Source organism: Mytilus trossulus, chromosome 6 (assembly GCF_036588685.1).
Source record: "Mytilus trossulus isolate FHL-02 chromosome 6, PNRI_Mtr1.1.1.hap1, whole genome shotgun sequence".
NCBI classification, from domain to species: Eukaryota; Metazoa; Mollusca; class Bivalvia; order Mytilida; family Mytilidae; genus Mytilus; species Mytilus trossulus.
The window spans coordinates 56,578,709-56,606,170 of NC_086378.1; the positions used below are offsets into that span (position 1 = coordinate 56,578,709).

At 32.0% G+C, this 27,462-nt stretch overlaps 1 protein-coding gene and 1 long non-coding RNA gene across 3 annotated transcripts; one reads left to right on the top strand and one right to left on the bottom strand.

Moving 5' to 3' along the window:
* Positions 1-757: 757 nt before the first annotated feature.
* Positions 758-2,797, top strand: LOC134721575 (uncharacterized). The gene is made up of 2 exons (XR_010107882.1): positions 758-1,529; positions 1,791-2,797. It is a non-coding gene; the product is annotated as an uncharacterized LOC134721575 (long non-coding RNA).
* A 3,586-nt stretch (positions 2,798-6,383) lies between these two features.
* Positions 6,384-27,258, bottom strand: LOC134721576 (ubiquinone biosynthesis protein COQ9, mitochondrial-like). 2 transcript variants are annotated; one of them, XM_063584674.1, is made up of 8 exons: positions 27,151-27,252; positions 13,947-14,123; positions 13,229-13,367; positions 12,623-12,707; positions 10,661-10,765; positions 8,635-8,790; positions 8,077-8,130; positions 6,384-6,595 (listed from the first exon to the last, which is right to left on the bottom strand). In XM_063584674.1, the coding sequence occupies exons 1-8, from the start codon at positions 27,203-27,205 to the stop codon at positions 6,563-6,565; spliced, it is 804 nt and encodes a 267-aa protein (XP_063440744.1). In that variant the 5' UTR covers positions 27,206-27,252; the 3' UTR covers positions 6,384-6,562. The 2 variants fall into 2 exon arrangements, with proteins under 2 accessions (XP_063440744.1, XP_063440743.1); XM_063584673.1 differs by lacking the exons at positions 6,384-6,595; positions 8,077-8,130; positions 8,635-8,790; ... (2 more) ...; positions 13,229-13,367; positions 13,947-14,123 and adding an exon at positions 18,891-21,305 and having other exon boundaries at positions 27,151-27,258.
* Positions 27,259-27,462: the final 204 nt, after the last annotated feature.

A 27,462-nucleotide genomic window follows, 5' to 3' on the forward strand; every position in this document is an offset into this window, starting at 1 on the left:
GTTTGAAATTGTCAGTTTTGCCATTTAGGAGTTTTGGTCCTTGTTTGTTTAAACATGTCACTTTATGTTATTTTTGTGCAATAAGTTGATATTTGTATTTGAAAGAGATCTCAAGATATTCACTTTAGTCGTAAATTTTAATGAATGCTTAAAAAATATAAACTAAAGGGGAATGTTATATTGAAAATATTTTTAATAATTTGACTAATTTTGTGTGTGGAAATTTTTCGTTAACCTTGTAGATGTCCTCATTGGGTATTATCCCAAATCATTTAGAAAATAGAATTCTTAACACCACCTCTGAATCTCCAAAGGGAATTTATGAGGTCTTCATGTGTTTGGTTCACACATTTTATTGCATTAGAATTATTATCCCATTAGCATGTACATCAAGAACATATTTTCCCATTTTCTAAATTAAGACATGTATTTATAAAAACCTGTTTAACTCTTCTTTTATGGACCCTTTGGTAATAATGCCCATTAAGTTTTTACCTATTTATGCATTCCCAGGTTTCAAATGATTAGGTTTGAGTTCAATCCATGAAAGCATTTCAAACTTAGCAATTTATAAATTGTTATTTTCATATACCATGCAGAAAAAATGATAATTGTAGAATTTGATTTAGAGCATTTTATTGGTTATGAATAATTCAAAAATTCTGTGGTGAATAAAATTAGATAAAATAAGATATGTTAGTCCCATTTTGTATGTATGTAGTTTGTAGCGGTTTCGGAAGCATAGCTTTTAGAGTAGTTTTGAGACCTAGTATGTTTTTTGTGATTTATCAAGCAATACATCTTTTAGTTATAGGATAGCTGAACACAAGACCTAGTATGTTTTTTGTGATTTATCAAGCAATACATCTTTTAGTTATAGGATAGCTGAACACATATCTTGTTAGCTATATAGATATAAAACTTACTTGTGAATTAAGGCTTAGGAAAAATTGTCTCAATAAATACATGTACTACTGTTTCATTAATTCAATGATTAAATGTCTTTGTGACGAGGCAGTGGTGGATCCAGGGGGAGGGTTCTGGGGGTTGGAATCCCCTTTTTTTTGGCCGATCAATGCATTTGTAAGGGGACAGAGTTGGAACCCCCCTTTGTCCTGGGTTGGAACCCCACCCCCCTTTTTAAAATGGCTGGATCCGCCCCTGATGAGGGGGAGGTTTTTTTACGACCTTGACTATTCATTAGGATCTTGTACAGTCGATGACTCCATGCTAACAATTATAACTTAAAAGGATAAAAAAAAAAAAATTATAAATATTTTTTTTTACTCTAGTAGCTTAGGCCAATATTGAATATCAGAAATGTCTTTGTGAATATCAGTACATAATTTTAATGGTAAATTTTACAATAACTAATTTGTTGATTTACATGCCACACACACACAGTCACACATTCATTACCTCTAATCATGCATTTTATTGTATGGTAAACTTTGTGTTCACAGTAGAAGTAGTACACATATTTGTTCACACCAAAACACAATACTCTTAGTTCCCAATGAGTGGTTAAGGTGGTACCTAACACTACAGGGAGATAACTCTGTAAAGTCAGCTAAACGTTTTAATTAATTTGTGTTGTATAAGGAATATTTAGCTTCTCAATGATCAAAATTGGTGTTTGTCAAATTGCTATATAACCAGTGTAATTTTCTGATAAAATGGTTGGTTCAAAATTTTTTTTTATATATTTGTTTAAAGTGTCTTTGACAAAATTTAATGAAAATTAAAAGAGCCAAATTAATTTTAGTGAAAGTGTTGGGTACCACCTTCAGTCAAACACTGATAGCTTTAGGACTGAAGAGCTTGCATTTTACATTCCAATTCCTGAGGAGAGGATACACTTTATAAAATCTCAAAATCAAGTATTAAATATAAGTGTGGCTTTGGTTATCAGTTCACACTTAATTTGGCACTGAAAAACATAAAGTCAGCAAAAACACAGCCATTCAATTGGTTGCAATTAGAAAAAAGTGACTCCTATAACCAATGTTATGCAGCAATACATAAATCAGTCAGCTGTGAATCAATTTATTTTTCTAAAAAAAACATTTTTTAATACACACATGGCTCTAAGCATTCCTAAAGAAGATAAATCAAGGAAACATACATTATATAAGAATGTTTAATTATAATGGACTTTTTTTTAATTTTTATTATTTTAAAATAGTAAGGTAAATGCAACTCTTTTCACCAAAAATTTAACAAGAAAAATACTTGACAGTCTTGAATTTTTCAGTAAAAGTAACGCTTGGATTTTGATTGTTAGATTTTTTGTGAAAAGGGTTCTTGGGCTAGAAATTTAATAAAATTATGATATATATTAGAGGTTATAGACGACCTGCTTTTAAAAATAAATTATAAGAATTGATATGATATAATTATATTTTGTATTCAGACTTGAAGCTCTTGATGGACGCACTTGCAATTTTTTTAAGATATTTTGGTTTGAAAAAAAATATATTTCAATAGTGATTATAAGTGTATTGAATGAAACATTGATAATTTTTTTATTTGCAAAATTATTTTTTTGAAGATCCAAATCATATATTTTTATGACATGAATGGGCAAAATGAAAGAAAAATAAATAATTTTGTCAAAAGAAGAATAATTGTTAGATATACCGGTATACAATAAAACTGAGATAGAAATTCTCAATCCATGTATTTGTTTATGCATAATATATGTATTTTTGTTGGAGAAGTTTACACAGTTTTATAACAAGCTGGTTATGTTTTTGTGGTCGTCATACATAATGTCAATAAACTATATACAATATTGTTTCATAGTGTGTTTGAGAGTTTATACCATAATCATATTTATGTCCCTCCTACGACACCCACCTACGATAGTAGATGGGCATTATGTTTTCTGGTCCTTCGGTCTGTTTGTTCTTCTGTCTGTCTGTCTGTTTGTCCCACATCAGGTTAAAGTTTTCGGTCAAGGTAGTTTTTGATGAAGCTGAAGTCCAATCAACTTAAAACGTAGTTCATATGTTCCTTATGATATGATCTTTCTTATTTTAAAACAAAATTAAGACTTTTGACCCCATTTTCATGGTCCACTGAACCTAGAAATTAAAAGTGAGTTTCAGGTTAAAGTTTTTGGTCAAGGTAGTTTTAGATGAAGTTAAAAGTCTAATCAACTTGAAACTTGTTACACATGTTCCCTATTGGTTGATATTTTTTTACTTTTAAGGCCAAATTAGATTTTTTACCCAATTTCACGGTCCATTGAACATGGAAAATGATAATGCAAGTGGGGCATCTGTGTTCTTTGGACACATTCTTGTTTTACTAATTTTAGCGTGTTGAAATGGGGTAACCCCACGGTAAATTATTTGTTTAAATAACTTCAAAGATGAAAAAGATGACAATAAAGGGCATTCCTACCCTTATTTATACTTCACCGATTGGCTGATTATTTTGAATGATCATTAGGTTCTCTTGTTCTCAGTATTTCATTGGTAATAGTTGTTATGACTTCCTAAGAATTTGTTATTGTGTGAAATCATGCAGAAGGTTGCTTGCCTGATTATGCATAACAGAAATGACTGGATTTTTTATGGGTCATGATAAAGAAATGTTGAAAATAAAAATCTGGGGGTAGTTGCCAATGAGTTAACTTTCCACCAGTGAACAAAGGATACTGCAGAAGTAATTAACCATAGGTCACCATAAGGCCTTCAATAATGAGCAAAACTGAAACCATATACTATAGGAAGCTTGGAAATCCCTCAACATGATCAAATGCTCAAACAATTCAAAAGAGAAACCACAGCTTGGTTTATGCTATATCAGTAAATCAAAAACAAATGATGTAGACAGCAATTAATAACAACCACTGAATCAAACATTTTTGTGAGCACATGCCCCTTCCCCTAAACTGGGACAATGGTGTTCTAGCACAACATGAGAACATACTATAACATGTTAACTATTAGCTATGGCTAACTTATGTTACTGTGGATTCATTAATATTTGTTGGATACCAATATTCGTGGGAACAGGTGAACCACGAAATTAAATGTTCAACGAACACCGCATTTTCTATAGGCTTGTATGCATATTTTGGCAAAACCACGAAATTAAATATCCACGAACATGTCATTTTTTCTCAATCCACGAAAATTGGTACCCACGAAAAATAAATGAATCCAGTACCAGCCAATATAATTTTAGTAAACAGGTAGTTGATAACCAATGGTTTGAAATAGAAATCCCAATCTCGGGTGCTCTGGAAGTGTAAGCAGATCCTACTCCACATGTTGCATCCATCTTGCTGCTCATGCTAGTTCAAACCAATGAAAAGTCTAATTTGGTATGTCACATTCTGGGGAAAGGGGACAGGATTGTAGTTACGACCATTGAAACATATCTGTTGTTCATTTGTGAAACGAATATTCCTTAACAGTAAAAGGAACTTGTGAAAGTGTCCTTCAAATTTACTAAGGAATGAATAAATTTCACCACTTAGAAATCTTGCAACACTCAATCAAAGAAAGCATGGTAGGCAATACAAGCCTGTTAATTGTATCACCTGGGATACTGATACTCTGTACACAGGTGCTGTTGGAATGTTGTTACATAGAAATACAAGAAAAGTTCACAATTCGGAAGGAAAGATATCTCTTTTGTCATTAAGTTATGTTTTCAACCAACTCACACTGTCAATTTCTAGATATAAGTCAAGATATGAGGCAGAATTAACTGTATCTGTTGTAATCATTTTCTCAAGTTTGCTCAACATAGTCACATAATTTTGAATAATTTAGTGGGAGAACGTCATCTTAACAGTACAAGATGAAGTAAAGGGTACTTGTTACTTTCTTTCTAAAATGTGCCTGTATGAAGTCTGCCTCATATGATTGAAGGAACAAGTTGGCAAGAGGAGGAACACATTGGGTTCCAATGGGAATGTAGATCATTTGTAGAACAGCACAGCCTTGAAACGTAAGAAATATTTCATCAATAAAAAAATCAGGCATCTTGATAATGTCAGTATTTTATGTTTGAAACAAAATAATTATTTAAAAAGTACTTTTTATGCCCAACCTACGATAGGAGAGGGGCATTACGTTTTCTGGTCTGTGCGTCCCTCATCCTTCCATCCGTCTGTCCTTCTGTCTGTTCGTTCAGGTTAAAGTTTTTGGTTCGTTTGTTCAGGTTGAAGTTTTTGGTCAAGGTAGTTTTTGATTTAGTTGAAGTCCAATCAACTTGAAACTTTGTACATATGTTCCTTAGGTTATGATATTTCTAATTCAAATGCCAAATTATATTTTTATCCCAATTTCACGGTCCGCTGAACATAGAAAATGATTATGGGAGTGGGGCATCCATGTACTATGGACACATACTTGTTTTAAATCTAATCTTCTCTCTATCTATACTTTCAGTTACCAATTTAAAATAATCACAAACAATAAAATTTGCTAAATATGGACCTTTTTTTTTAAGGAATAATTAATCAAAAATGGAGAGCAATTAGTAAAGTTAATTACCTTAAACTGCCTATTAACTAAGCAATTTCAGTTTTGCATCTTACTGATTCACTTTGGTAATTTTGTCCAAAAACAGCAGTTTTACTCCATTGTTATATTTTTAGCAATATTATCAACCCTGTTTATTCAGAGATTAAAGTAAAATTGGTTGCAACTTTTGCACTAAACTCCTTAAGGAACATTTATATTAAGTTTAGTAACATTTGGCTCAATATTTTTAAAGGAGATTTGTTTATAAAGTGTACAATGACAGATGGATAGACTGCATATGCAAAGTGATGGCATATTACACCAATCAATCAATCCTTCCATCTTTTTCTTAACAAAACTGTTTTTTTCTAGCCAGAGATTTGTATTTAATCAATGATAAAACCTTCGTAGTTATATTTCCCATAACTGTTTTAAAATCAGTTGTATTGGAGACTATTGTAAAGAATAACTATAACTTAATTTATTTCACTTGATTGGGCGGAGTTAAAACGGTTTCGCTCATCATTGACCTGTCCATCTACTGATAGGTGTTTTTGGATAAACTCATCAATGAAGTGTCCAGTTATGGTCATTGTAAATTCGTTTGGTGACACTGCTAGGTGATAAGAAATCAATTATAATTAAAATGACAATCATCCTTATCACACCCATCTTCAAATAGACTATCCTTATGCAAATTAAAACGTAAGCCCTGCCCAATCAGTTGAAATAACATTGGTAATACATATTGAAATAAGAATACAATAGCTATGAATTATTTTTTCTTCATTTGGATCTTAATTCATGTTATCAATCCATGTTGTCACACTGAAATTTCAAGTAGAAACATCTTTCCCAGAATAACATAAAAGGCATACAAAGAAAGCAGCACACATGTTTAAATACTCTGAAAGACCTTTTATTATTAACATATCTTATAAAACATAAAACACTTTGCACCAAAATAACACAAAAAGTTAGATCTACTTTTTCAGGTTCATCAAAAAGACGCTAAAATGTATATAAATAAGTCAACTTAATTCTCCAATGTTTTGTTGATAATCTTGTCGTCAAGGTTATCTGGAATTCATTCTACACATATTTTTAGCCTGAAAAATAAAAGTAATATATGTTAAAGGAGTAGGTCCAGTAAGACCCCTTTTCGGCCCCAAAATATAGCAGTTTTACAAAATTGTTAAAATGTAAACTTGTAGTTATTTATTGGATAGTATAATGGTTCTGCTACATAAATATGAGCTGTTTTTGACAATACAATGTACATATATTGGGTACTAGCACCAATAAGTCATGCTAAATTACTGAAATCTTAACAATTCCAGCATTTTACTTAAATTTTAGACGGTTTCCGTGTAAAACGAAAGTGGCCGCATTCGTGTTCATCCATATATTGAAATGGAAGTTGTATTTGATGATAATACATAACATATATAAAGATTGAGGATGAACACGGATGCGGCCACTTTCGTTTTTCACCAAAACCATCTGAAAAGTGACATTTTTTCGCATAATTGGTAGATTTCCATATTTGAGCTTAAATCGGATTGATTTTTATGACTAAATAAGTTAAAATCTTTCACATAAATTAATTGAATCATATGAAATAGACACTGAAGTGTTTAGAAAGTGGTCAAAATCTTTCGTCAGATGAAACTGAAATTTGAGGCCAAAATCGGTCCTTACCGGACCTACTCCTTTGAATGTTAATTACACATGTGTTTGCAATTGTGATGTGAAGACTGTTTTAACAAACCTTATATAAATTATCTGATTATAAATTTTGTTAACTATTGAGACATTCTGGTTTCAATGCCCTCAGACAAAGTTGGCCTTAGATGAAAATGGCTATTATTATTAGTGTTTTTTGGCCCTATATTTCAAATAATCAGCTTTGAGAGTAACAGATGAATCCACCTTGCTTGCTGGTGATTAGTTGTCCAACAGGCAATAAAATTTTACCTATAAAATCTTCATAACTGAATTGAATATTTAATAAAAAAGACAACAAGAATCACCTACCATCATACGTGTTTACTGATTCTATTCTATTCCTGAGGTAGACAAGCTTTAGGTTTTGAAAAATTCAAAGTTTAGTTAACAATTAATGTATAGATATGAACATATCAATGATAACTCAAGTCAACACAGAAGTGATGACTACTGGGCTGGTGATAACCCCGACGAAATAAATCTCCACCAGCAGTGGCATCTACCAAGTGGTTGCAAATAAACTCATCATAGATAGTTAAGGTGGTACCTAACACTACTCTGTAAAATCAGCTAAACGTTTTAATTACGTTGTGTTTTAAGGGAATCTTAAGCTTCTCAATGATTAAAATTAGTGTTTGTCAATCTGCTATATAACCAGTGTAATTCTTTTGATTAATTGGTTGGTTCAAATTTTTTGAAATTTTTATATTTTTGTCAAAGGGCAAAGTAAATACTTTGTCAAAATTTTATTAAAATTAAACGAGCCAAATTAATTTTAGTGAAAGTGTTGGGTACCACCTTAATAGATAGAGTAATTTATTAGTAAATCTTCAGCGAGTTGACATCCCTAATAAATACTGACCATTATACCAAGTCCATACAGTCCTTCTGTGGCCACTGTTCCTGATTGCTGCACCTGGAAATAAATCAAAAATATATATAACAAATTATCTTTGAATAAATACAAGATCATAAGTACATGTACTAGCTACCATGTCAATTATCTTAAACCCATAGTATCTAATGTTCTGCTTTGCATTAAAGATGTTGTATTACATGCAGAGCACATGGCCATCTACCAACAGACCTAATGTGACTGAATGGTGTTACTTTGTAAATCCACACAAACCTAGGGTCACTGTTTACCTGGAAATATTCTCTATTTTTTTTTTTTGCACATTTTTCTATTCATTGTTTTTTTTCCCATAATTCTGTTCTTTAACCCACATCTAGACCCTCATATATTAGATGACATAGGTGTCTCGAGTATTCTAGGTTAGGGGGCACAAATTTAGGTAAAAGTGTTAAAATATTGTTAATTAAACTGAGGGACAACCCAAGGTTGGCAGATTTTAGGGGACACACACCCTCCATGCTTCTGTCTGAATCTGCCCATGGATCACATATATAGTTTACTTACATTCCTTGTAACTTTGCCAATAGTAGTTAGATCTTGAAGTCTCCTTTCTAAAAACTGCCATGTATTGTCGAAATTTTCTGACTTATCTTGTAGCATATAAACTTCTGTAGACTTATACACACCAGCTAGACTTGCTCTCTTTGTGTACCAGTTAAACTGAAAAACAATGTACATATTAAACATGTGTCAACTAAAATTATCTCTGGGTATACCATTTTAAGAGGATGGTGAGTTATGTTCATGCAATGTTTTCTAAATATCTATTTTACAAGCTTTCATTTGATTTTGATTTTTGGTGTTTTACCGCCACTTTTGAGCACCACTTTTGGGCTAGTTCGCGGCAGCAGGTTACATGCTTTCATGCTTGAACTAAATTATCAGTGTGTTTTGTGCATAATTGGGTGAAAGCAATGTGTTAGCTGTTATTTCTATACTTCATTTTCCAGTGTACACATATATCATTATCCAATTTATGACCCACTTGAAACTGATTTAAACTTCCACGTTAACTAGACTTAGTCCCTAAAAGTTGTGTACCAATTAAAAATAGACCAACTAGACACAAAGTACTTTAGTATCAATTACAAGAATGCACACACTGAAATGTCTCGCCTTCTTTACTAATCATTGATATTATGTTGATAGTCCTAAGTATAAAGCTTTATTACAACTGTCACATAAACTTAACATTAATCAAGATAGATAAAAAAGACCAATGAACCATGAAAATGAGGTCAAGGTCAGATGAACCATGCCAGGCAGACATGTACAGCTAACAATGCTTCCACACATTATTACTTATAGTTAAAGAAAAATAGACCAAAACAAAAAAACTTAACACTGTGCATTGAACCATGAAATAAAGGTCATGGTCAAATAAAACGTGCGGGACTGACATATAGATCATAAAATATTTCCATACACCAAATATAGTTGACCTTTAGCATATGATATTAGATAAAAAGACCAAAACTCAAAAACTTAACTATAACCACTGAACCATGAAAATGAGGTCAAGGTCAAATGACATCTGCCCGCTAGACATATACACCTTACAATCATTCCATACAACAAATATATTAGACCTATTGCATAAAGTATAAGAGAAACAGACCAAAACACAAAAACTTAACTATAACCACTGAACCATGAAAATGAGGTCAAGGTCAGATGACACCTGCCAGTTGGACATGTACACCTTTACAGTCCTTCCATACGCCGAATATACTAGCCCTATAGCTGATAGTATCTGAGATATGGACTTGACCACCAAAACTTAACCTTGTTCACTGATCCATGAAATGAGGTTGAGGTCAAGTGAAAACTGTCTGACGGGTATGAGGACCTTGCAAGGTACGCACATACCAAATATAATAATCCTATTACTTATAATAAGAGAGAATTCAACATTACAAAAAATCTGAACTTTTTTTTCAAGTGGTCACTGAACCATGAAAATGAGGTCAAGGACATTGGACATGTGACTGACGGAAACTTCATAACATGAGGCATCTATATACAAAGTATGAAGCATCCAGGTCTTCCAGCTTCTAAAATATAAAGCTTTTAAGAAGTTAGCTAACGCCGCCGCCGCTGTAGCTGCCGCTGCCGGATCACTATCCCTATGTCGAGCTTTCTGCAACAAAAGTTGCAGGCTCGAAAAAAATGAAAAAAGACATAATATACATGTACACACTCCCTACTAGTTTCACACTGAAAATCAAAATAAATGTAGTGATAGACTAATTACTGATAGCACACTTTTCCTTTTAAAACAGACTGTTACAACAAAGGAGATTACTGTTTACTGGAAATTTCAGTGGCAGGATGATTTTTGATAATTTCATGATTAGAATAAATTCACAAAAAGATATCCTCTGACAGAATTTGGGTTATCAAGTAAATTGAATTCACAGACAAGAAAAACTGTGAAAGGTAAACTTCAGGATCGTTTTATGTACATAAAAATCACATTTCAACCTTCCCAAAACATTTTAATACAGTATATGGATTGCATTCAACTTACATCTACAGATTGATCTCCAGCATAGAACCATATGTCATCCATTAATCTTCCTAGATTTGTCCATGACTCTACAGCATTCTGTGGCATTGTCTGTATTGCCATTGCCTGAAAATTATAAGATGCATAAATACAAAACCATTTTAATGAAAAGTGTGTATGTTTTTTAACTGGTCCTCATGGAATAATGAATATATCTCTATCACCAGTACCGCAAGCTCATAGCTCAGTCTGCACACTATGTTAAATATTATGAGGGTTGTAATTTGTGCAAACAAAAAAAACCAGTATTGTATATTAATGAAATTATTGCATGCATTTATTATTGCGATTTTGTCATTTATGACTAAAATTTGACTTAATTTTTGCGATATTGAGAAAAACCCTGTTTTATTCATATAAAACATTGGAATGTGAGTTTAAATTTTTGCGATTACAATCATGTCACATTTTTCGCAATAATAAAAACATGAAATAATTTCTGAATTTACAGAATCTATTAAAAGTATGTAATAATAATATTAAGAAATAATTCATAGGTGGTTGAATATATACAGGGATTTTACCACTGGTTGGCCCTTTATATTTTTGGATGAATTTAAATGCTATTTTACTTATATGATGTATATGTATAAACAAAATGGCTTATACTTCATTTTAGCATTGTTTGATTATGTTTCCTTGTTGCTTTTATTCTGACGTCATAGTTCTATGATGTTGGGTAGCTCATTCATAAAAAACATATGACCAGCTGGGAGTACATCAAAACAGCCCAAACAATATATTGACTATATTCAATATATTCATATTTTACCATGGATGTGTACTAAAAGCGTTTGAAGAATGTCATGTTATAAAAAATAAATTGGGACAGATGATGACTCTATTGTACATAACTTTATAAAGGGACATAACTCTAGAACTGTAAAAATGATTCTACCCACAATTGTACTTGATCTGACTTTTGGAGTAATAAGCATTGTGCATGTGTTTCATAACATTTGGTTGAGGCAAACTAAAGTTATAACAGAAATAAATCAGAAATTTTTCCATTTTTAATGGGGCAAAACTCTAAAATGGTAAAAGTGACGCTACCGAAATTCAAACTTGATGTATGATTTGTGGTAATAAGCAATTCTGTATAAGAGTCATAACATTTGGTTGAGGCAAACTAATCACCTGTCCTAAGTCAGGAATCTGATGTACAGTAGTTGTCGTTTGTTTATGTAATATATACGTGTTTCTCGTTTCTCGTTTTGTTTATATAGATTAGACCGTTGGTTTTCCCGTTTGAATGGTTTTACACTAGTAATTTTGGGGCCCTTTATAGCTTGTTGTTCGGTGTGAGCCAAGGCTCCGTGTTGAAGGCCGTACTTTAACCTATAATGGTTTAATTTTTAAATTGTTATTTGGATGGAGAGTTGTCTCATTGGCACTCACACCACATCTTCCTATATCTATATAATATTGGATAATGGAAACGTAAAATTCCTCAATTGTTCATTTTGTAAAGGAGCATCACTATAAAACAGTAAACTGACACCACCAAAATTCAAACTGGATTGGTGTTTTGTGGAAATGTGTATAAGTATCATAATATTTTATTGAGGAAAACTAAAGTAAGAGATTGGACCAAAAATTCAACAATTTTTCTATTTGTAAAGGGGCATAACTCCACAATGGTAAAAGTGATGCCACTAAAATTCAAACTTGATAAGCATTGCGTATAAGTTTTATAATATTTTTCAGAGAACAGAAACCAATTTTTGAACCAACAGACGGACAAAGGTAAACTTAATGCCCCCATTGCGACAGACAAGGCATAAAAATGTTGGTGGAATTGTACATTTTTCTTGACATGTGCTTGCCCATTTGACATTTATTAAGTTCTTTTTGTGTTTAGTGTTTAATCTTTTGTTACTGTTTAGGGTTTAGAAGAAAAAAAATCTTCTGTTGATGCACTACCTGTGGCCATTTCTCCATGTATGGTATAATCATTCTTAACCTTGATTCTACTGAATTCTTTATAAACTCCCCTGTCTTTGGTTTTCTGTAAATAAAAATGAAAGCTGTTTTTGACGTCATTTAAAAGTTTTTAAGACACAAGAATTGACTAACAAAAGTTTTAAGAGTATATAAAAAAGTAAAAACACAAAAATACTGAACTCCGAGGAAAATTCAAAAAGGAAAGTCCAAAATCAAAAGGCTAAATCAAAAGTTCAAACGCATCAAACGAATGGATAAAAAACTGTCATATTCAAAATATTCTAAGAGTTATAAAAGGAGGAAATGCCATATGAAAAAAATTATCTAAAATGTTTTAAACATATTGAATTGTTAACTGGATAGGTGTAACCTGACTAAACCAGTCATTATATTTGTACATGCTATTGATTGCTTCATCCCACTTGGTAGGACACTGACTGATAGAGGGTGAAGATTCATTCGAGATTACTAAGAAAGGGTGTGGTTGAATTACACACCTAGCATGCTAGATTCAAGTTAGGAAAGGTGTGTGTATACATTCCATAAAATATATCATTCTCTTGTGTTTCTAACCAGAATACATACTCTTCAACATTTTCTGTCTGTTTTTTCATCTGTTTGACAAGTTGTTGATTACATTCTCCATAGAAAAAGAAAACTAATTCTGCTCCACCTCTGGGGAACATTCCATGGGCTACACCTGGTAAACCCTCTTTTTCAGCCCCTAAAACAAAATAAAAAAGTATTATTTTTAACATAATGATGAGGGAAACATTTTCACATTTGATAGAAAATTACTCAAGAATAGTGTTTTATTTTGGTATATTCTCTTTGAAAATTGTAGCTTATTACTACGTAAAACTTCATGTTTAACAACATGGCAATAAAATACAAAATACAAAATTAATACATTGAGCTTTGTGGATTCAAAAGTTTATCATGAAGAATATGACAGTCATAGCTTACAACACCCTTTTTACTGCTTTCCATGTCAGTCGACATGTATATTTGCTTTGAACAGATTGAATAAAAGTTAAAAAAAATGTTTTGCTTGTAAGTCTAATTGTGTTTGTTTAATTTAGCCGAAATCAGACCATTGGTTTTCTCTTTTAAACATTTCATTTTTTGTCATGTTAGAGCCTTTTATAGCTTACTTTAAGGTATGGGTTTTGCTCATTATTAAAGGCTGTGCAGTCCCCTATAGATTTTTTAATCCTTGTCATTTGGTCTCTAGTAATTATTATTTGTTACATTGGGAATTATACCACATCTCTCTATTTTTATATTAGCAACACAAATTTACCTGAAGTAATTGCTTTGTTAGTCCATCCATGTTGATATACAAATGGTAATGATGCCCTTAATATTCTCTCCTTTGTTTCATATTCTGTATCATCTGTAGATGTTTCTGAGTTAGATTGATCTGAGGTTGAACAATTTCTAGAAACAATCTGGGTGAGTCGAATATTTTGTCCATTTACTATAAACAAATGATACATTATTCAAATTATTGCTTTATTATATGCATACAATTTTCAGAAAACATCTACTTGCAAGTACTTACCATATCTTAAATAAAAAATACATCTTGATTGAAAATGTTGAAGAGCAGTGATCAAAGGGTAAAATTAACATAAATTGGGAAATTTTGCTTTAATAATTCACAGAATCTTTTCAATTCTTTATATAGAAAAATGCACAAATAAGACTTTTTAGTGGTGGTAATTTTTTATAGGGTAGAGGAAACTGACAATCTATGAGAATGGAGTCAAAATCACCTGCCATAGTTAGACCACTGACAAATGGAGTCACCCACAAGGTAATGGATATCATATAACTAAAAGTACATTGTTACAAAAACACTGCATTTAAACGGCTATTACCTATTAAAATGGAAACATTGTATTTCAAAGAATACTTAGCAGGGTATGTGAGGGAAGTATACCCTCAATTTTGACTTCCATCTTAAGTTGGCAATGGCGGTGAACTAAAATTGCTTATATCTTCTTTATTTTAACTGTAGTGGATAGTTCTCTCAATAGGAATTGTACCACATATCTTCTTTTTTATAATTAAACTTCATAACATATATAATCTATAGAGATACAAGATGATGCGGTATGAGTACCAATGAGACAACTCTTCATCCAAGTCACAATTTGTTAAAAGTAAACCATTGTAGGTCGAACTTTGACAAAGTACAGTCTACAAGACTATGTAATGCCTATAATTTCAGCCTTGCCAATCTTGACAACATTTCCATACTTTAATAAAAAAATCAGTATCCTTAACTTTATTCTTTGTAATGGTATGGTTATATCCTGCATTTTACATGTGGATTCATTATAATTCGTTGGATACCAATTATCATGGATTTAATGGGTATAGGTGAACCCCAAAATTAAATGCTCAACAAATGCCAAATTTTCTAAAAGCTTATATAAAGACTTTGGCAAAACCATGAAATTAAATGTCCACAAACATGCTAATTTTCATTCGTCTACAAAAATTGGTGCCCATGAAAATAAATGAAACCACAGTACATTTGTATATCAAAATACAATTATTAAATATAATGCAACATTGTTTGTTACTTTTATTTTGATTGAATATCGTCACTAACTTTCATGTCATCAAATCACATTTGATGCTCAAAATATGTATGGAAAAGTGCACCTGACGTAGACAGATTTCAGATGTATGTTTAGGGGCCAGCTGAAGGACGCCTCCGGGTGCTGGAATTTCTCGCTACATTGAAGACCTGTTGGTGACCTTCTGCGGTTGTTTTTTCTATAAATGGGTTGTAGTCTCTTTGACACATTCCCAATTTCCATTCTCAATTCTATTAATCTTCGGTAGCAGGATTTTCTTGCTGCGTTGAAGACCCATTGGTAGCCCTCTGCTGTTATTTACTTTTTGATCAAGTTGTTGTCTCTTTAACATATTCACCATTTCCAATCTAAATTTTATCAATTCAATTTTGTATGTATGTTTAATGTTAACATTGTTTTCTACCAAATTTCATTAGAATGGAGATAACAATACTGTATTCAAGCTCCAGTAAACTTAATTTGCGACCATGATGACAAATCACCAATTGATGCTGTCGGAGTTTAAATACAATACAGTTATCTTCTACATATATTTGATATTTGCTATGTTACGTCAGGTTTCATTATTTTTATCTATATACCAATAATCATGGATTTTGTGTTACAACAAATTTAAATGTTCATCAATATAAAAAAATCTATTTGAATGTATGCATCAGGCCCCGTAGCAAGGAATTTCCAAGGGGGGGTTCGTTGGACTTGCAAACTCAACTTTAACAGTCACAATTCGAACAGAAAATTGACTTTAACAGTGCTTATTTGTTTTCAAGGGGGGTTTGGACGAACCCCCCAAACCCCCCTTTACGGGTACATGTATGTGCATGCTTGAGAGATCAATGAAATTAAATTATCCATTAAAATGCAAAAATTTTTCAAACCACAAAGGTTGGTACCATGTAAATAAATGAATTAACAGTATTTGTAAAATTCTAGCTATAATTTCAAATTTCAAATGCAATCTTACATGTTGTTATTCTGATGGCACAAAAAGTTTATCAGTAGTCACAGTATTGATCAGTATTCAAACAACTTATTTACACAAAAGTGTCTTTTTCCAAAACTTGTTTATCTAACTTTTATACCATACCTTTACATACATATAGATAGTACATAAGAGGGAAAACAGGAATCACCAAAAAATACTTAAGTACAACAGACATCAATAACCATAAACCATCATTAAACATCTAATGCCCTTCGAAAAATTGACAAACAAAACCCTAGTAGTTCTCGTCATTTGGACTGTGGTGGATAGTTGCTTCGATGGCAATCATATCACATCTCCTCATTTTTATAATGATTAATAACAAATAGAGTATATAGCCTTTCTTGGTACAGACACATAATATGGTGAAAATAATGTCTGAAACCTATACAAACAAATGGCAGGAGATCTATCGCAGTAAAGATAAGTCTAGAAACCTTTTCCATTAGATTTCAGAAACTGTTGTAAGATTTGGGAAGGACCTGTTTACTAAATTACCACAAGTAACCTTAAACTTTTACCAAATTTTTTCGGTTACAAAGATTTGGTTTGGAAGTTTGGTTGTATCTGTAGTGTAGAAACCTCAGTACAAAGGAATATTACTTCCTTATTTTTACTGTGTTTATATTGCTCCATTTATTTTGATAGTTTCCCTGTAAATATATTTATCCTTTGACTAAACTTATTCAAAAATTTATACATTTCACACTACAGTAAGATCTTTGAATGATTTCTTCATCAGCACTAAACTACTAACATCGAATTTGTTTTGATAAATTAAAACATTACCAACAAGTGAAACTGCGAGCTACTGCTCACTGATGATACCCCCGCCGCAAGTGGATAATATTAACAGTGTAAAAATATGCAAGTGTTCGGTAAACAGGAAGTTGTCAAGTGATGAATCTGAAAACGCATCACACAGTATAGCTGACTTATATAAATCATGAAACCAAATTTCAGAAATCCTTGTATTGTAGTTCCTGAGAAAAATGTGACGAAAATTTTCAACTTGGCTATCATGTGTAAAATCATACAAGTGTTCGGTAAACAGGAAGTTGTCAAGTGATCAATCTGAAAACGCATGACACAGTATAGCTGACTTATATAAATCCTGAAACCAAATTTCAGAAATCCTTGTATTGTAGTTCCTGAGAAAAATGTGACGAAAATTTTCAACTTGGCTATCATGTGTAAAATCATACAAGTGTTCGGTTAACAGGAAGTTGTCAAGTGATCAATCTGAAAACGAATCACACGGTATAGCTGACTTATATAAATCCTGAAACCAAATTTCAGAAATCCTTGTATTGTAGTTCCTGAGAAAAATGTGACGAAAATTTTCAACTTGACTATCATGTGTAAAATCATACAAGTGTTCAGTTAACAGGAAGTTGTCAAGTGATGAATCTGAAAGTGCATGACACAGTATAGCTGACTTATATAAATCCTGAAACCAAATTTCAGAAATCCTTGTATTGTAGTTCCTGAGAAAAATGTGACGAAAATTTTCAACTTGGCTATCATGTGTAAAATCATACAAGTGTTCGGTAAACAGGAAGTTGTCAAGTGATCAATCTGAAAACGCATCACACGGTATAGCTGACTTATATAAATCCTGAAACCAAATTTCAGAAATCCTTGTATTGTAGTTCCTGAGAAAAATGTGACGAAAATTTTCAACTTGACTATCATGTGTAAAATCATACAAGTGTTCAGTTAACAGGAAGTTGTCAAGTGATGAATCTGAAAGTGCATGACACAGTATAGCTGACTTATATAAATCCTGAAACCAAATTTCAGAAATCCTTGTATTGTAGTTCCTGAGAAAAATGTGACGAAAATTTTCAACTTGGCTATCATGTGTAAAATCATACAAGTGTTCGGTAAACAGGAAGTTGTCAAGTGATGAATCTGAAAACGCATCACACGGTATGGCTGACATATTTAAATGTTGATACCAAATTACAGAAAGGGTGGGTGGATGTGTAGTTCCTGAGAAAAATGTGACGAAAGTTTCATGGGACGGACTGACAGACTGACGGACTGACAGACAGAGGTAAAACAGTATACCCCCCCTTTTTTAAAGCGGTTAAAGCGGGGGTATAAACATGCATGGTTACACAATCATGAACAATGTTGGTCCTATTTGTGTATCATGTCGATAGATATATTTTGACATTGCATACATGTAAGCTCATGCTTTAAATATTTTTGGACTTTTTTATAAAAAAAATTACTAAATCAATTGGATGTGTACTAAATGATGATAATTTCAGTTACTGTAAGTACTCTTAGTTCAGTCCCTTGTGTTTTCAGTCTTTTTTTTAGGTGTTTTTTCTGTGATTTGTTCTAGTGTGATGAGTCAGACCTGTTCCCACTGAATTTTAGTTTGCTCTTTTTGTTGTGGTGTTTTCTATTTTACTGAATTGAGTGTCTAGAGCCTTTTGTAGCTTACTACAAAGTATAGGTTTTGCTCATTGTTGAAGGAAGTACATGTAACAATTACCTACATGTTTCATGAACAGAAATATTTTATATATAAGTATTAAAGTTGGAAAAAATTAAAGCTGTGTTTCCTCTTTCTACAGGTGTCAACTAAAATGTCCAGAGTTGTCTCCCATTTTTAGAAGAAGAAAAAAATCTCATCTTCAGATATTGCTACAGTTTTTATCAGGAAATCATCATGATCAGGTGGTTTACATTATTGAAATATATTGTGTTGTCATAATTGAAGCAATAGACAATTGATAAAATAAAAAGCACAATTTGTTATTGAAGTGGGTTTTTTCCAGTATAATTTTGGTAAAAACCAATATTTTTATCTGATTTGAATTACTGGAATAAATTATTTGGTTGCTGTTTGCTTAAATTTCCATTTGAAAGAACTGCATGTACCAAAGAAACTAACAAGGTGCATGAATAGCAGTATATAAAAAGTGTATGATACATGCGCAAAATTCAATAGTCAACAAATTCAATCTGATTCTTGATTTAAAAGTCATTAAAAGTGTTTTTTTTTTTAGGGTGATGCATCTGTATATTTGTGTGTATATTGTAACTTCTTTTGGAAAATACAGTTGAATGCAATTTTAGCAGTATATTAATTTAATATTCATTTAAAGGCAGTTTATGACAGAGTCGAAATAAGCTTGATATTTTCTTCTTCAATCGCAAAAGTCACAATTCAATCTATTGATCGACCTATTTTGTAGTTTTCTTCTGCATTTCTGTAATCTCAGTTATTCTACATAATATACTGTCTATAACATCAAATGTATTTAAAGCTGACTCAACAATTTGTACTTGCTGGCCGACTGGAACATGAGGCATTGCAACTCCACCTACAGTCAAACCTAAATCTACATTACCACCCTTGGCCTTCTTCTGTCCGTCTTTTAGGTCTTGTAAATCTAATTGATAATGACCTTTAGATAAATCAAGGGCAAGTCTTAGAGGTTCAAAGAAGTGTTTCTCAATTTGACCCATAAAATCCCATATTTTTGTGACATTTTCTGCTGGGGGATCTCGTAATAACAAATAACGCAGAAAATTCAACAAAGCAATAACCCTGTCAGAAATTTGTAGTATATCTTGTGTAGCACCTTCTTCAACAACGGCAACAATTTTTAATAATTTATACAGATTTGCACCAAAAAATGTACGGTCATCTAATTCGTTCTTTAATACGGAATCAATCTGATCTTTCAGTAACTGAATGGTGTAGCCAATCATACCAGCATGTGGGCAAGTGTTAAGTACCATTTCATAAATCTTATATCGAGCAGGCAGGCAAAACATGCTTATAAATGTTTTATATAGCTGAACACATTCCTGGCGCAATTCTTTAACAGGATTCTGTATCATGATATCTATCAAAGCATTGACAACCTGTTTATATTTATCATTGTCAAGGTCATTCAATGACAGAGTAGTGACTGGTATTTTTCCCATGAGGCTTTGTAGCAGATAAATTCCTTTGAATTTGACCAATGAATGATCAGCTTTTAACAATAACAGAATGTAATATAAGCTTGACTGTAGAATATGAGGATGTCTGTAAATAAATGGAATGCTATCCACTGCCAAATCTTCTCTAAAAATAAGATAAGATAAACATGCGTAGCTGTATTCTGAAACTAACTCTCCTTCAACTACATTTTCAAAAGGCCCAGTATCTTCATCTGAAGATTCATCCTCTGTTTTACTAGGTTCTTTAAATTTTTTAGCTGGCTTCTTTTTCTTTGGGAGCTGTCCATTTTGCAATATTCTAAATAAATCTGGACAGAGTTCTGTTAAGAGTTCAACTAACTGTTCAGCACAGACTCTCCCATAGGTTTTTTCCTGATCTTCCATTTGTTTGTGATGAAAGACAAGATCAAGGAACATGAGAGGATGATCAAGCATAGCAAGCAGACGTTCCATCAACATTCCGATCTGTTTTTTACCCTTCTCTCTATCAGCATCTGGATTCTTCAAAGATACTTCTTTAACAAAAGGTTGAAGGAATTCTAAGTATGCTAAAATAACATCTGTGATTCGCCTTACATCTCTATCCAGTTCTAACAACTTTCGCTCGTCTTTTTCAAGCTGATGGTCTGCAGGGGTAGGCAATTCTATAACATGAGCATGGACAGTTTCAAGGGTAATTTCTAAAGATTGTGTTCTCTTTGAAGGCAACTTTATTAAAGTCTGCTGAATGTACCCTAACAAAGCCTTAAACTTCTCGTCATCCTTAAATGTATCCATTTGTTCAAGAAGTGCAATGATAAGCTCTTTTGGGTTTCCACGTTTTACAATGTAATTCATGCATCTCTCACATGCCTCAAAAAATATTGGCGCATTTTTAGAGTTTTCTTCTGTGAGACTTTTAGCCAATTCTCCAGCTAATTCATAAAATATTGTATCATCAGAAAGTTTTCTCTCCAAAATAAACATCTTCAAGCTTTGGGCATCCTTGTACTTGAGACTGTCCTTGATGTTCTCTAGAACTGACCCCGCCTCTAAATCTCCACCATACATGTCAAAATCTGTTGTAGCCATGGTTAATTAGTTACACAAATTCCTGAAAAACAAAAAGAGATGTTTTGCTGGTATTTTTTCAATTTATAATTTGACTTTTGTAACGAATATTATAAAGTTAGATTTCTAAATATAAAACCAACTTGACTATATGTTTCATTAAGAAATGTTAACTTTTGAAAACAAGCCTTTTTGTACATAATCAATTTATTTCATCACATGATTTCAAATTAATTGTTATCAGATCCCATATCCTAATGACCAGTTTAATTCAACCAATCAATATTCAAAGATTTAACACCAACACCAGCATAACATTCTCTTTCTGTTTGAACATACGTGTATATTTTGAGGAAACTGCAGGCCAATCTATTTTCATTTTACAAACATACATGTACAATAGCAAACACATGGCAAATGTGACATGGGAAAATGTGAACATTTTTTCTTAAATATGTCATGTATGTGTGTTTTATATGATGTACCATCTGATTGAATAAACAGGTGCGCCACAAGGGCACGATAGGCCCGCCATCTTGTGTGAGATATGGCACAGCATGTGAAACCCCCCCTTTTTTTTTTACAAACACTCTAAAATAAAATTTTGAATCATCACCAAAAAGTATACAGATCTTAAGATTAATATGAATAAGAAGTGTGTTAAGTCTAAAGCAATAATCACAAATAGTTTTTGAGATACCAAACGACATGTGAACCCCCCCCCCCCCCTTTTTTTTAAAAAGAAAACTCTGAAATTACTCTAAAATAAATTTTGAATTATCACTAAAATGTTTACAGATCTTTAAATTAATATACATGTAACTAAGAAGTGTGAATAAAATTTTCAGCAATAATCATAAATCGTTTTTAAGATAAGAAGAGACATATGAAAAATAAACACTCCTCTGTTTTAGTTACAGTCATGACAGTCCCTTAACTAAAAAAAGTTTTAATCTTATTTTTACAAAAAAAGTATACAGATTGTTTGATCATCATAAGAACCAGTTAAGCTTCATGAAATTTGAATATATTGTTTCAAGTCACAGAGCGACATGTTTCATGTTTTTAAAGCCAATCAGATGGATGCCAGACATTTGTTTACCAAAATACATCCCGTCATAATTTTGACAGTTGTATAAAGATATTTGAACTGCACAATAAAGTAACCACATAGTTCCAAACATTCAACAAATACAAGTTTTATTGTACAGTAGATATATTTTATCATATAAAATTATCAATATACCGGTTACTGTCAGTAAGTGTGATTCATTTGATGTGAAGTGTTTTATAATGGTTGTGAAATTGGGAATGTCATTGGACTATTGGGGCAATCTTTTAAATTACCCATTCTGTATCTCTCTGTGATGAAATAAATGCAATTATGACAAATTTGATGTGACAAATGACCATGAAAGGGCTGTATTGCTAGTCAAAGTTGATAAAACTTTCATTTGGTGTGTTGTGACAGATAACGAGTTTGCTACACTTGAGTCACATATAACTTAGTTTGAATGTCATTATGTTGATATTGTCAGAAATTATAAAGAAAATTTAAGTTGGTATTCTACACATTCATTTCAGCATTTTGTTATTTTTTAACTATGACCTTACGATAAAGTTTACTGTAATTACAAATGTAGGTAGGGTCTAGTGTGAAGGGTATCATCTGTTCGCACCCAATTAATTTTCGTTCAGTTCACATTCGCCCGCAAAGTCCATTCGCACCCTAAACTTTCGCGCCCAATTTTCATTCGAATTTCAGTTGAATTATTAGATACATGTAGTATACATGTATATATACCAATTCTATTTTCTTAGATTTTTTTTTTTTTATAATTTGATAATGAACTATTAAATGTTTATTATAGATATGGACCATAATTTGCTATTGGGCTCCGTTTCCTATAACTATAGAAAAGTGATAAAATGTGAATTACTGTAAGAAAAGTTGCAACTACATCTAAAGATGCCATTATTTTTATCAACATACAAGTGTATGCTACACTTCCCTAGAAAAAAAATTAAAATATACGAATTTCAAAGATTCTACAACCGTATTTTTGTGTCGTTTCTCGCGTTATTTATTGCTTCCGAAGAGCATAACGCTGACTGATTTATAGATAATCGTCACCGGCAAATTCGTAACTTTTGCTTTCAAATAACAAAGAACATCGACCAATAAGAATAGTGAGAAGAAAATGCCGAGAACTATAAGTATTTATGTAGCAGATGTAAGAACAGTGGCGTGATTTTTGCGTCCGATTTCATAACGCAATTTTTAGATGATGTAATCTGCTTTGTTGTAATAGAATTCTTAAAAACAATATGCAAATATGAACTCTCGCGAGATGTTCAAACAGGTAAATCCGAGATGATTTACATTCTTGTTTTGATCTTCGTAATAATTAAGTAAGAAAATTACGTTGCCGTTATGCGTTACATTTCACACGAAACAGAAGTCCAATTATTTATTAAAATTGTTTTTGTCCTTAAGTTCTAACCATTTCCGGTCATACGTGAAACATGTGACTAGCATGTGATCACGCCATTACGGCCGGATGTACGAAATACTAGGTCTAAACATTGTTTTTGTTTCCAACGGGATGTTAGCAAACATAATCTGTAGACTTGTTTCGTCTTGTTTAAAAGAGGAAAATACAATTGTCAAAGAGATTGCGCCGGTGGTCTGTTATTTTTCCTATGTGCATAATGTTACATACGATCCTGTGTGAAAATAAATGCCCAATGACTTGACAAAATCGATTTCATATTTGACAGACGTTAGAACACACTTCGTTTCCCGATAATGACGTGAAGAGTCCTTGGAAAAATCAATCGAAATTACGTCTCTTATCATTGTACCAATGCTCGTTGGATTGATTTAACTTCAGCAGTAAATATTACTGGATATTTTAGGTGAATAAATATAATTTAATAAAAAATACATGTTAATATGCCGTTACACTTGGAATGTACAAAGTTGGAATCCTGTCACAGTTTTTAATTAATATTTTTTATTCATGTTCTGCAAACACTTATCAGAAACGCAATAAATTTGTTAAAGGAGAAGTAAACTTTTAGCATGCATGACTTGAAAGGAAGTACTTTATTGATTTTAGCCCACTAAAGTAGGTTAAAATGTGGAAACCCTGTAGATGGTGTACATGTCACAAGTATCACATTGTGTCTATTTTAAAGATTTTAATTCCAAGTTAAAGGATTTTTCTTTACTGGATTTAAAGAATGTTACATTGCCAATGATTTGGAATAAATTGTATATATTAACTGGAAAATCAAAACCAAATATAAATACATTTTTTTTGCTTAAACATCATGATTCAACGATTATGGTATCCTGTATCAATGGAGAAAATATGGAAAATTCTTTATAAAATGTACTAATTGTTTTCAAAACAAGCACATATTTAGGAGTTTTATAATACTGTTACATTTAAGATGGATTTTAAGAAAAAGTATACTGTTCAGATTAATTTAAGCAGATTTTGCAATAAAATAAAACTAAAAAAATGCTTTCGGTTTCTTATGGTTTCCTGTCAGGTTTAAAAAAAACTTTAATATAACATTGAAAATAGATTTTAAATATTAACATGAAGCAAGTAACACTAGTAATGGTGTTTATTTATGCCTTTTGAATTATATTGTGCAAATTAAAGAAAATAAAGATTGGTTTCCTGTTTGGTTTCATGTCACGTAAACGGTGAATCAAAATGTATTAATTTTTTCTCGAAAAACTCAATTGTTCCATTCATACTATTCTAACACCAACACAACCCACTAAATAAAAGTTTAAATTTTAGAACTTATAAAAAAGGATACAAAAAGAAACCAAAGGCCGAATACCAAATTATGGTCCATATATAGGAAGATGTGGTGTGAGTGCCAATGAGACAACTCTCCATCCAAATAACAATTTAAAAAGTAAACCATTATAGGTTAAAGTACGGCCTTCAACACGGAGCCTTGGCTCACACCGAACAACAAGCTATAAAGGGCCCCAAAATTACTAGTGTAAAACCATTCAAACGGGAAACCAACGGTCTAATCTATATAAACAAAACGAGAAACGAGAAACACGTATATATTACATAAACAAACGACAACTACTGTACATCAGATTCCTGACTTAGGACAGGTGCAAACATTTGCAGCGGGATTAAAAGTTTTAATGGATCCAAACCTTCTCCCTTTTTCTGAAACAATAGCATAACATCACAACATAGAAAAACATACGATAAAATATCAATTGGCAGACTTAACTCAATCAAAAAACGTATGATTACACAATGAACGAATAAATTTGATCTGCGATATGATTACTGCTAATTGGTATTTGTAACAGTTAAATTTGGTAATATTGTTGAGTTTTTAAAAATCATGATTTTGGATTTAACTTGCTTTGATGTAAACTGCATGTATAAATTAAGCTTGGTATGAGTAAAACTTTGAAACTTTTAAATCAAAAACATGAAAGGTAATTGATTTAACCATGTTAACAGCTTAGCTCTTTTGATCTCGTATTAATTTTTTTAATTTATAGCAGAAAAACCAATACACTAACAAAACATGATTAAGATTTTATCAACTCATAAAAAAAGTTGTCAGAATCTCACTTTATTTAGAAACAATGAACAAAAAATATTTATGTAGAGCAGTGCACTTGCTTTAAAGGCATTTTTTTCAAAACATAAAAGAACCGGTATTTGAATGTCACTATATGTAGAATCAATGAAAAAAAATATTTATAAATCATGTAAATAGGAATACACTTACAATGTACCAAAACTTGAACCAAATTGTATAACATGAAACCAATGAAATTTGTGTGCCAACATGTAGGGTGCGAACAGACTTTGGGTGGGAATGTGAAGGGTGCGAGAGTGAATGGGCGCGAATGTGAGTGTGAAGTCCTGTCAATATATGTTCCTGTCTTCACTGAATACACAAAATCTGCAAATTGTCAATAGTTTCTGTTTATATTTTTAATTTTCATTCCCAATGCAATGACATCTCTTTATAAATATGGATGCCGGTACCCGTAGAGTATGAAAGCAAATTTGACTACTTTTCGCTGCATGCGAAATTGCGCAGAAACTGCATAATTTGCCATTGGCTTTGCCTTTGGATTTTAAGCAATCTCAAAATAATTTATAACCACTTCATGAGATCATATTTCAAATGTAATTTGTGTACACAACATGAATAGCTTATAACAAATTAGATAAAGAGATATTTATAGGTGGCACGGTAGTATTTGTTTTCCAGAATTTAGGTTGCTCTTTTGTGTACCCTACTTAGGTAAATGTATCTAAACAGTGTGATTGGACAAAAAATACAGTATCAAATGAACATACTTTCCCAAACTGAGTGATGAATCAGGTGTAGAAAAATATGAAATAATTTTATATACAGATGACAATGAATTTTTGAGAATTTTTGAGAATTTTGCATTCACTGCACCATAAAAGACCTAAAAGTACTAGTGGCCTTAGGATTTTAAAGATAGCAAAAAAAGTAAACGGTCATGGTACATATCCAAATTCATTTCGGAATGGTAAAATGAAAGTACTTCAGTTAACTGTGAATGTAGAATTTTTTGCAGTGTTAGAAAGTGGTGAAAATTCTAAAAAGGCTATCATTATCCCTTATGGCCAGGAAATACTACCGTGCCACCTATACACTTAAGATTTGATTTGAAATGAAAAAAATCATGCCGGTTTTCTTGCGTAATAACTAATCATGGTAAATTATATACGTCTGAAAAAGTACCGACTGAAGGGATCTGGTGTGGCTAAAAAATGTAATCTAAATATTTACTTTAAAAAAATTTAGTGTCCTTTAAAACCTTTGAATACATATACACTTACAGATTCTCTTGAAAAAGATACTAGATAAAGTTTTGCTGCAGTTTGCACATGCCATTATTTTTTTGTTGATAATTAACAGGAGTGTTCTCCCTTCAGATATAAAACCGGATCTACTCGGAAAAGACATGTGAGTTTTCCGTGTCCTTTAATTAAGGGACAAGAAGCGACAAAAAGCGACAATAAACGTCAAGAAGCATTAAGAAGAAAAATAAGACTTTTGTCTTTTATATCCAATGATTCGTTTAATGCAACTTGTAATTGTTTGTTGATTGGTGTGTAAACTTCTTTGAGCACTATTGGCAGTCAGTTCAG

Excerpts from the sequence above, each read along its gene's own strand:
- LOC134721576 (XM_063584673.1), bottom strand. The coding sequence starts at position 21,283 with ATGGCTACAACAGATTTTGACATGTATGGTGGAGATTTAGAGGCGGGG.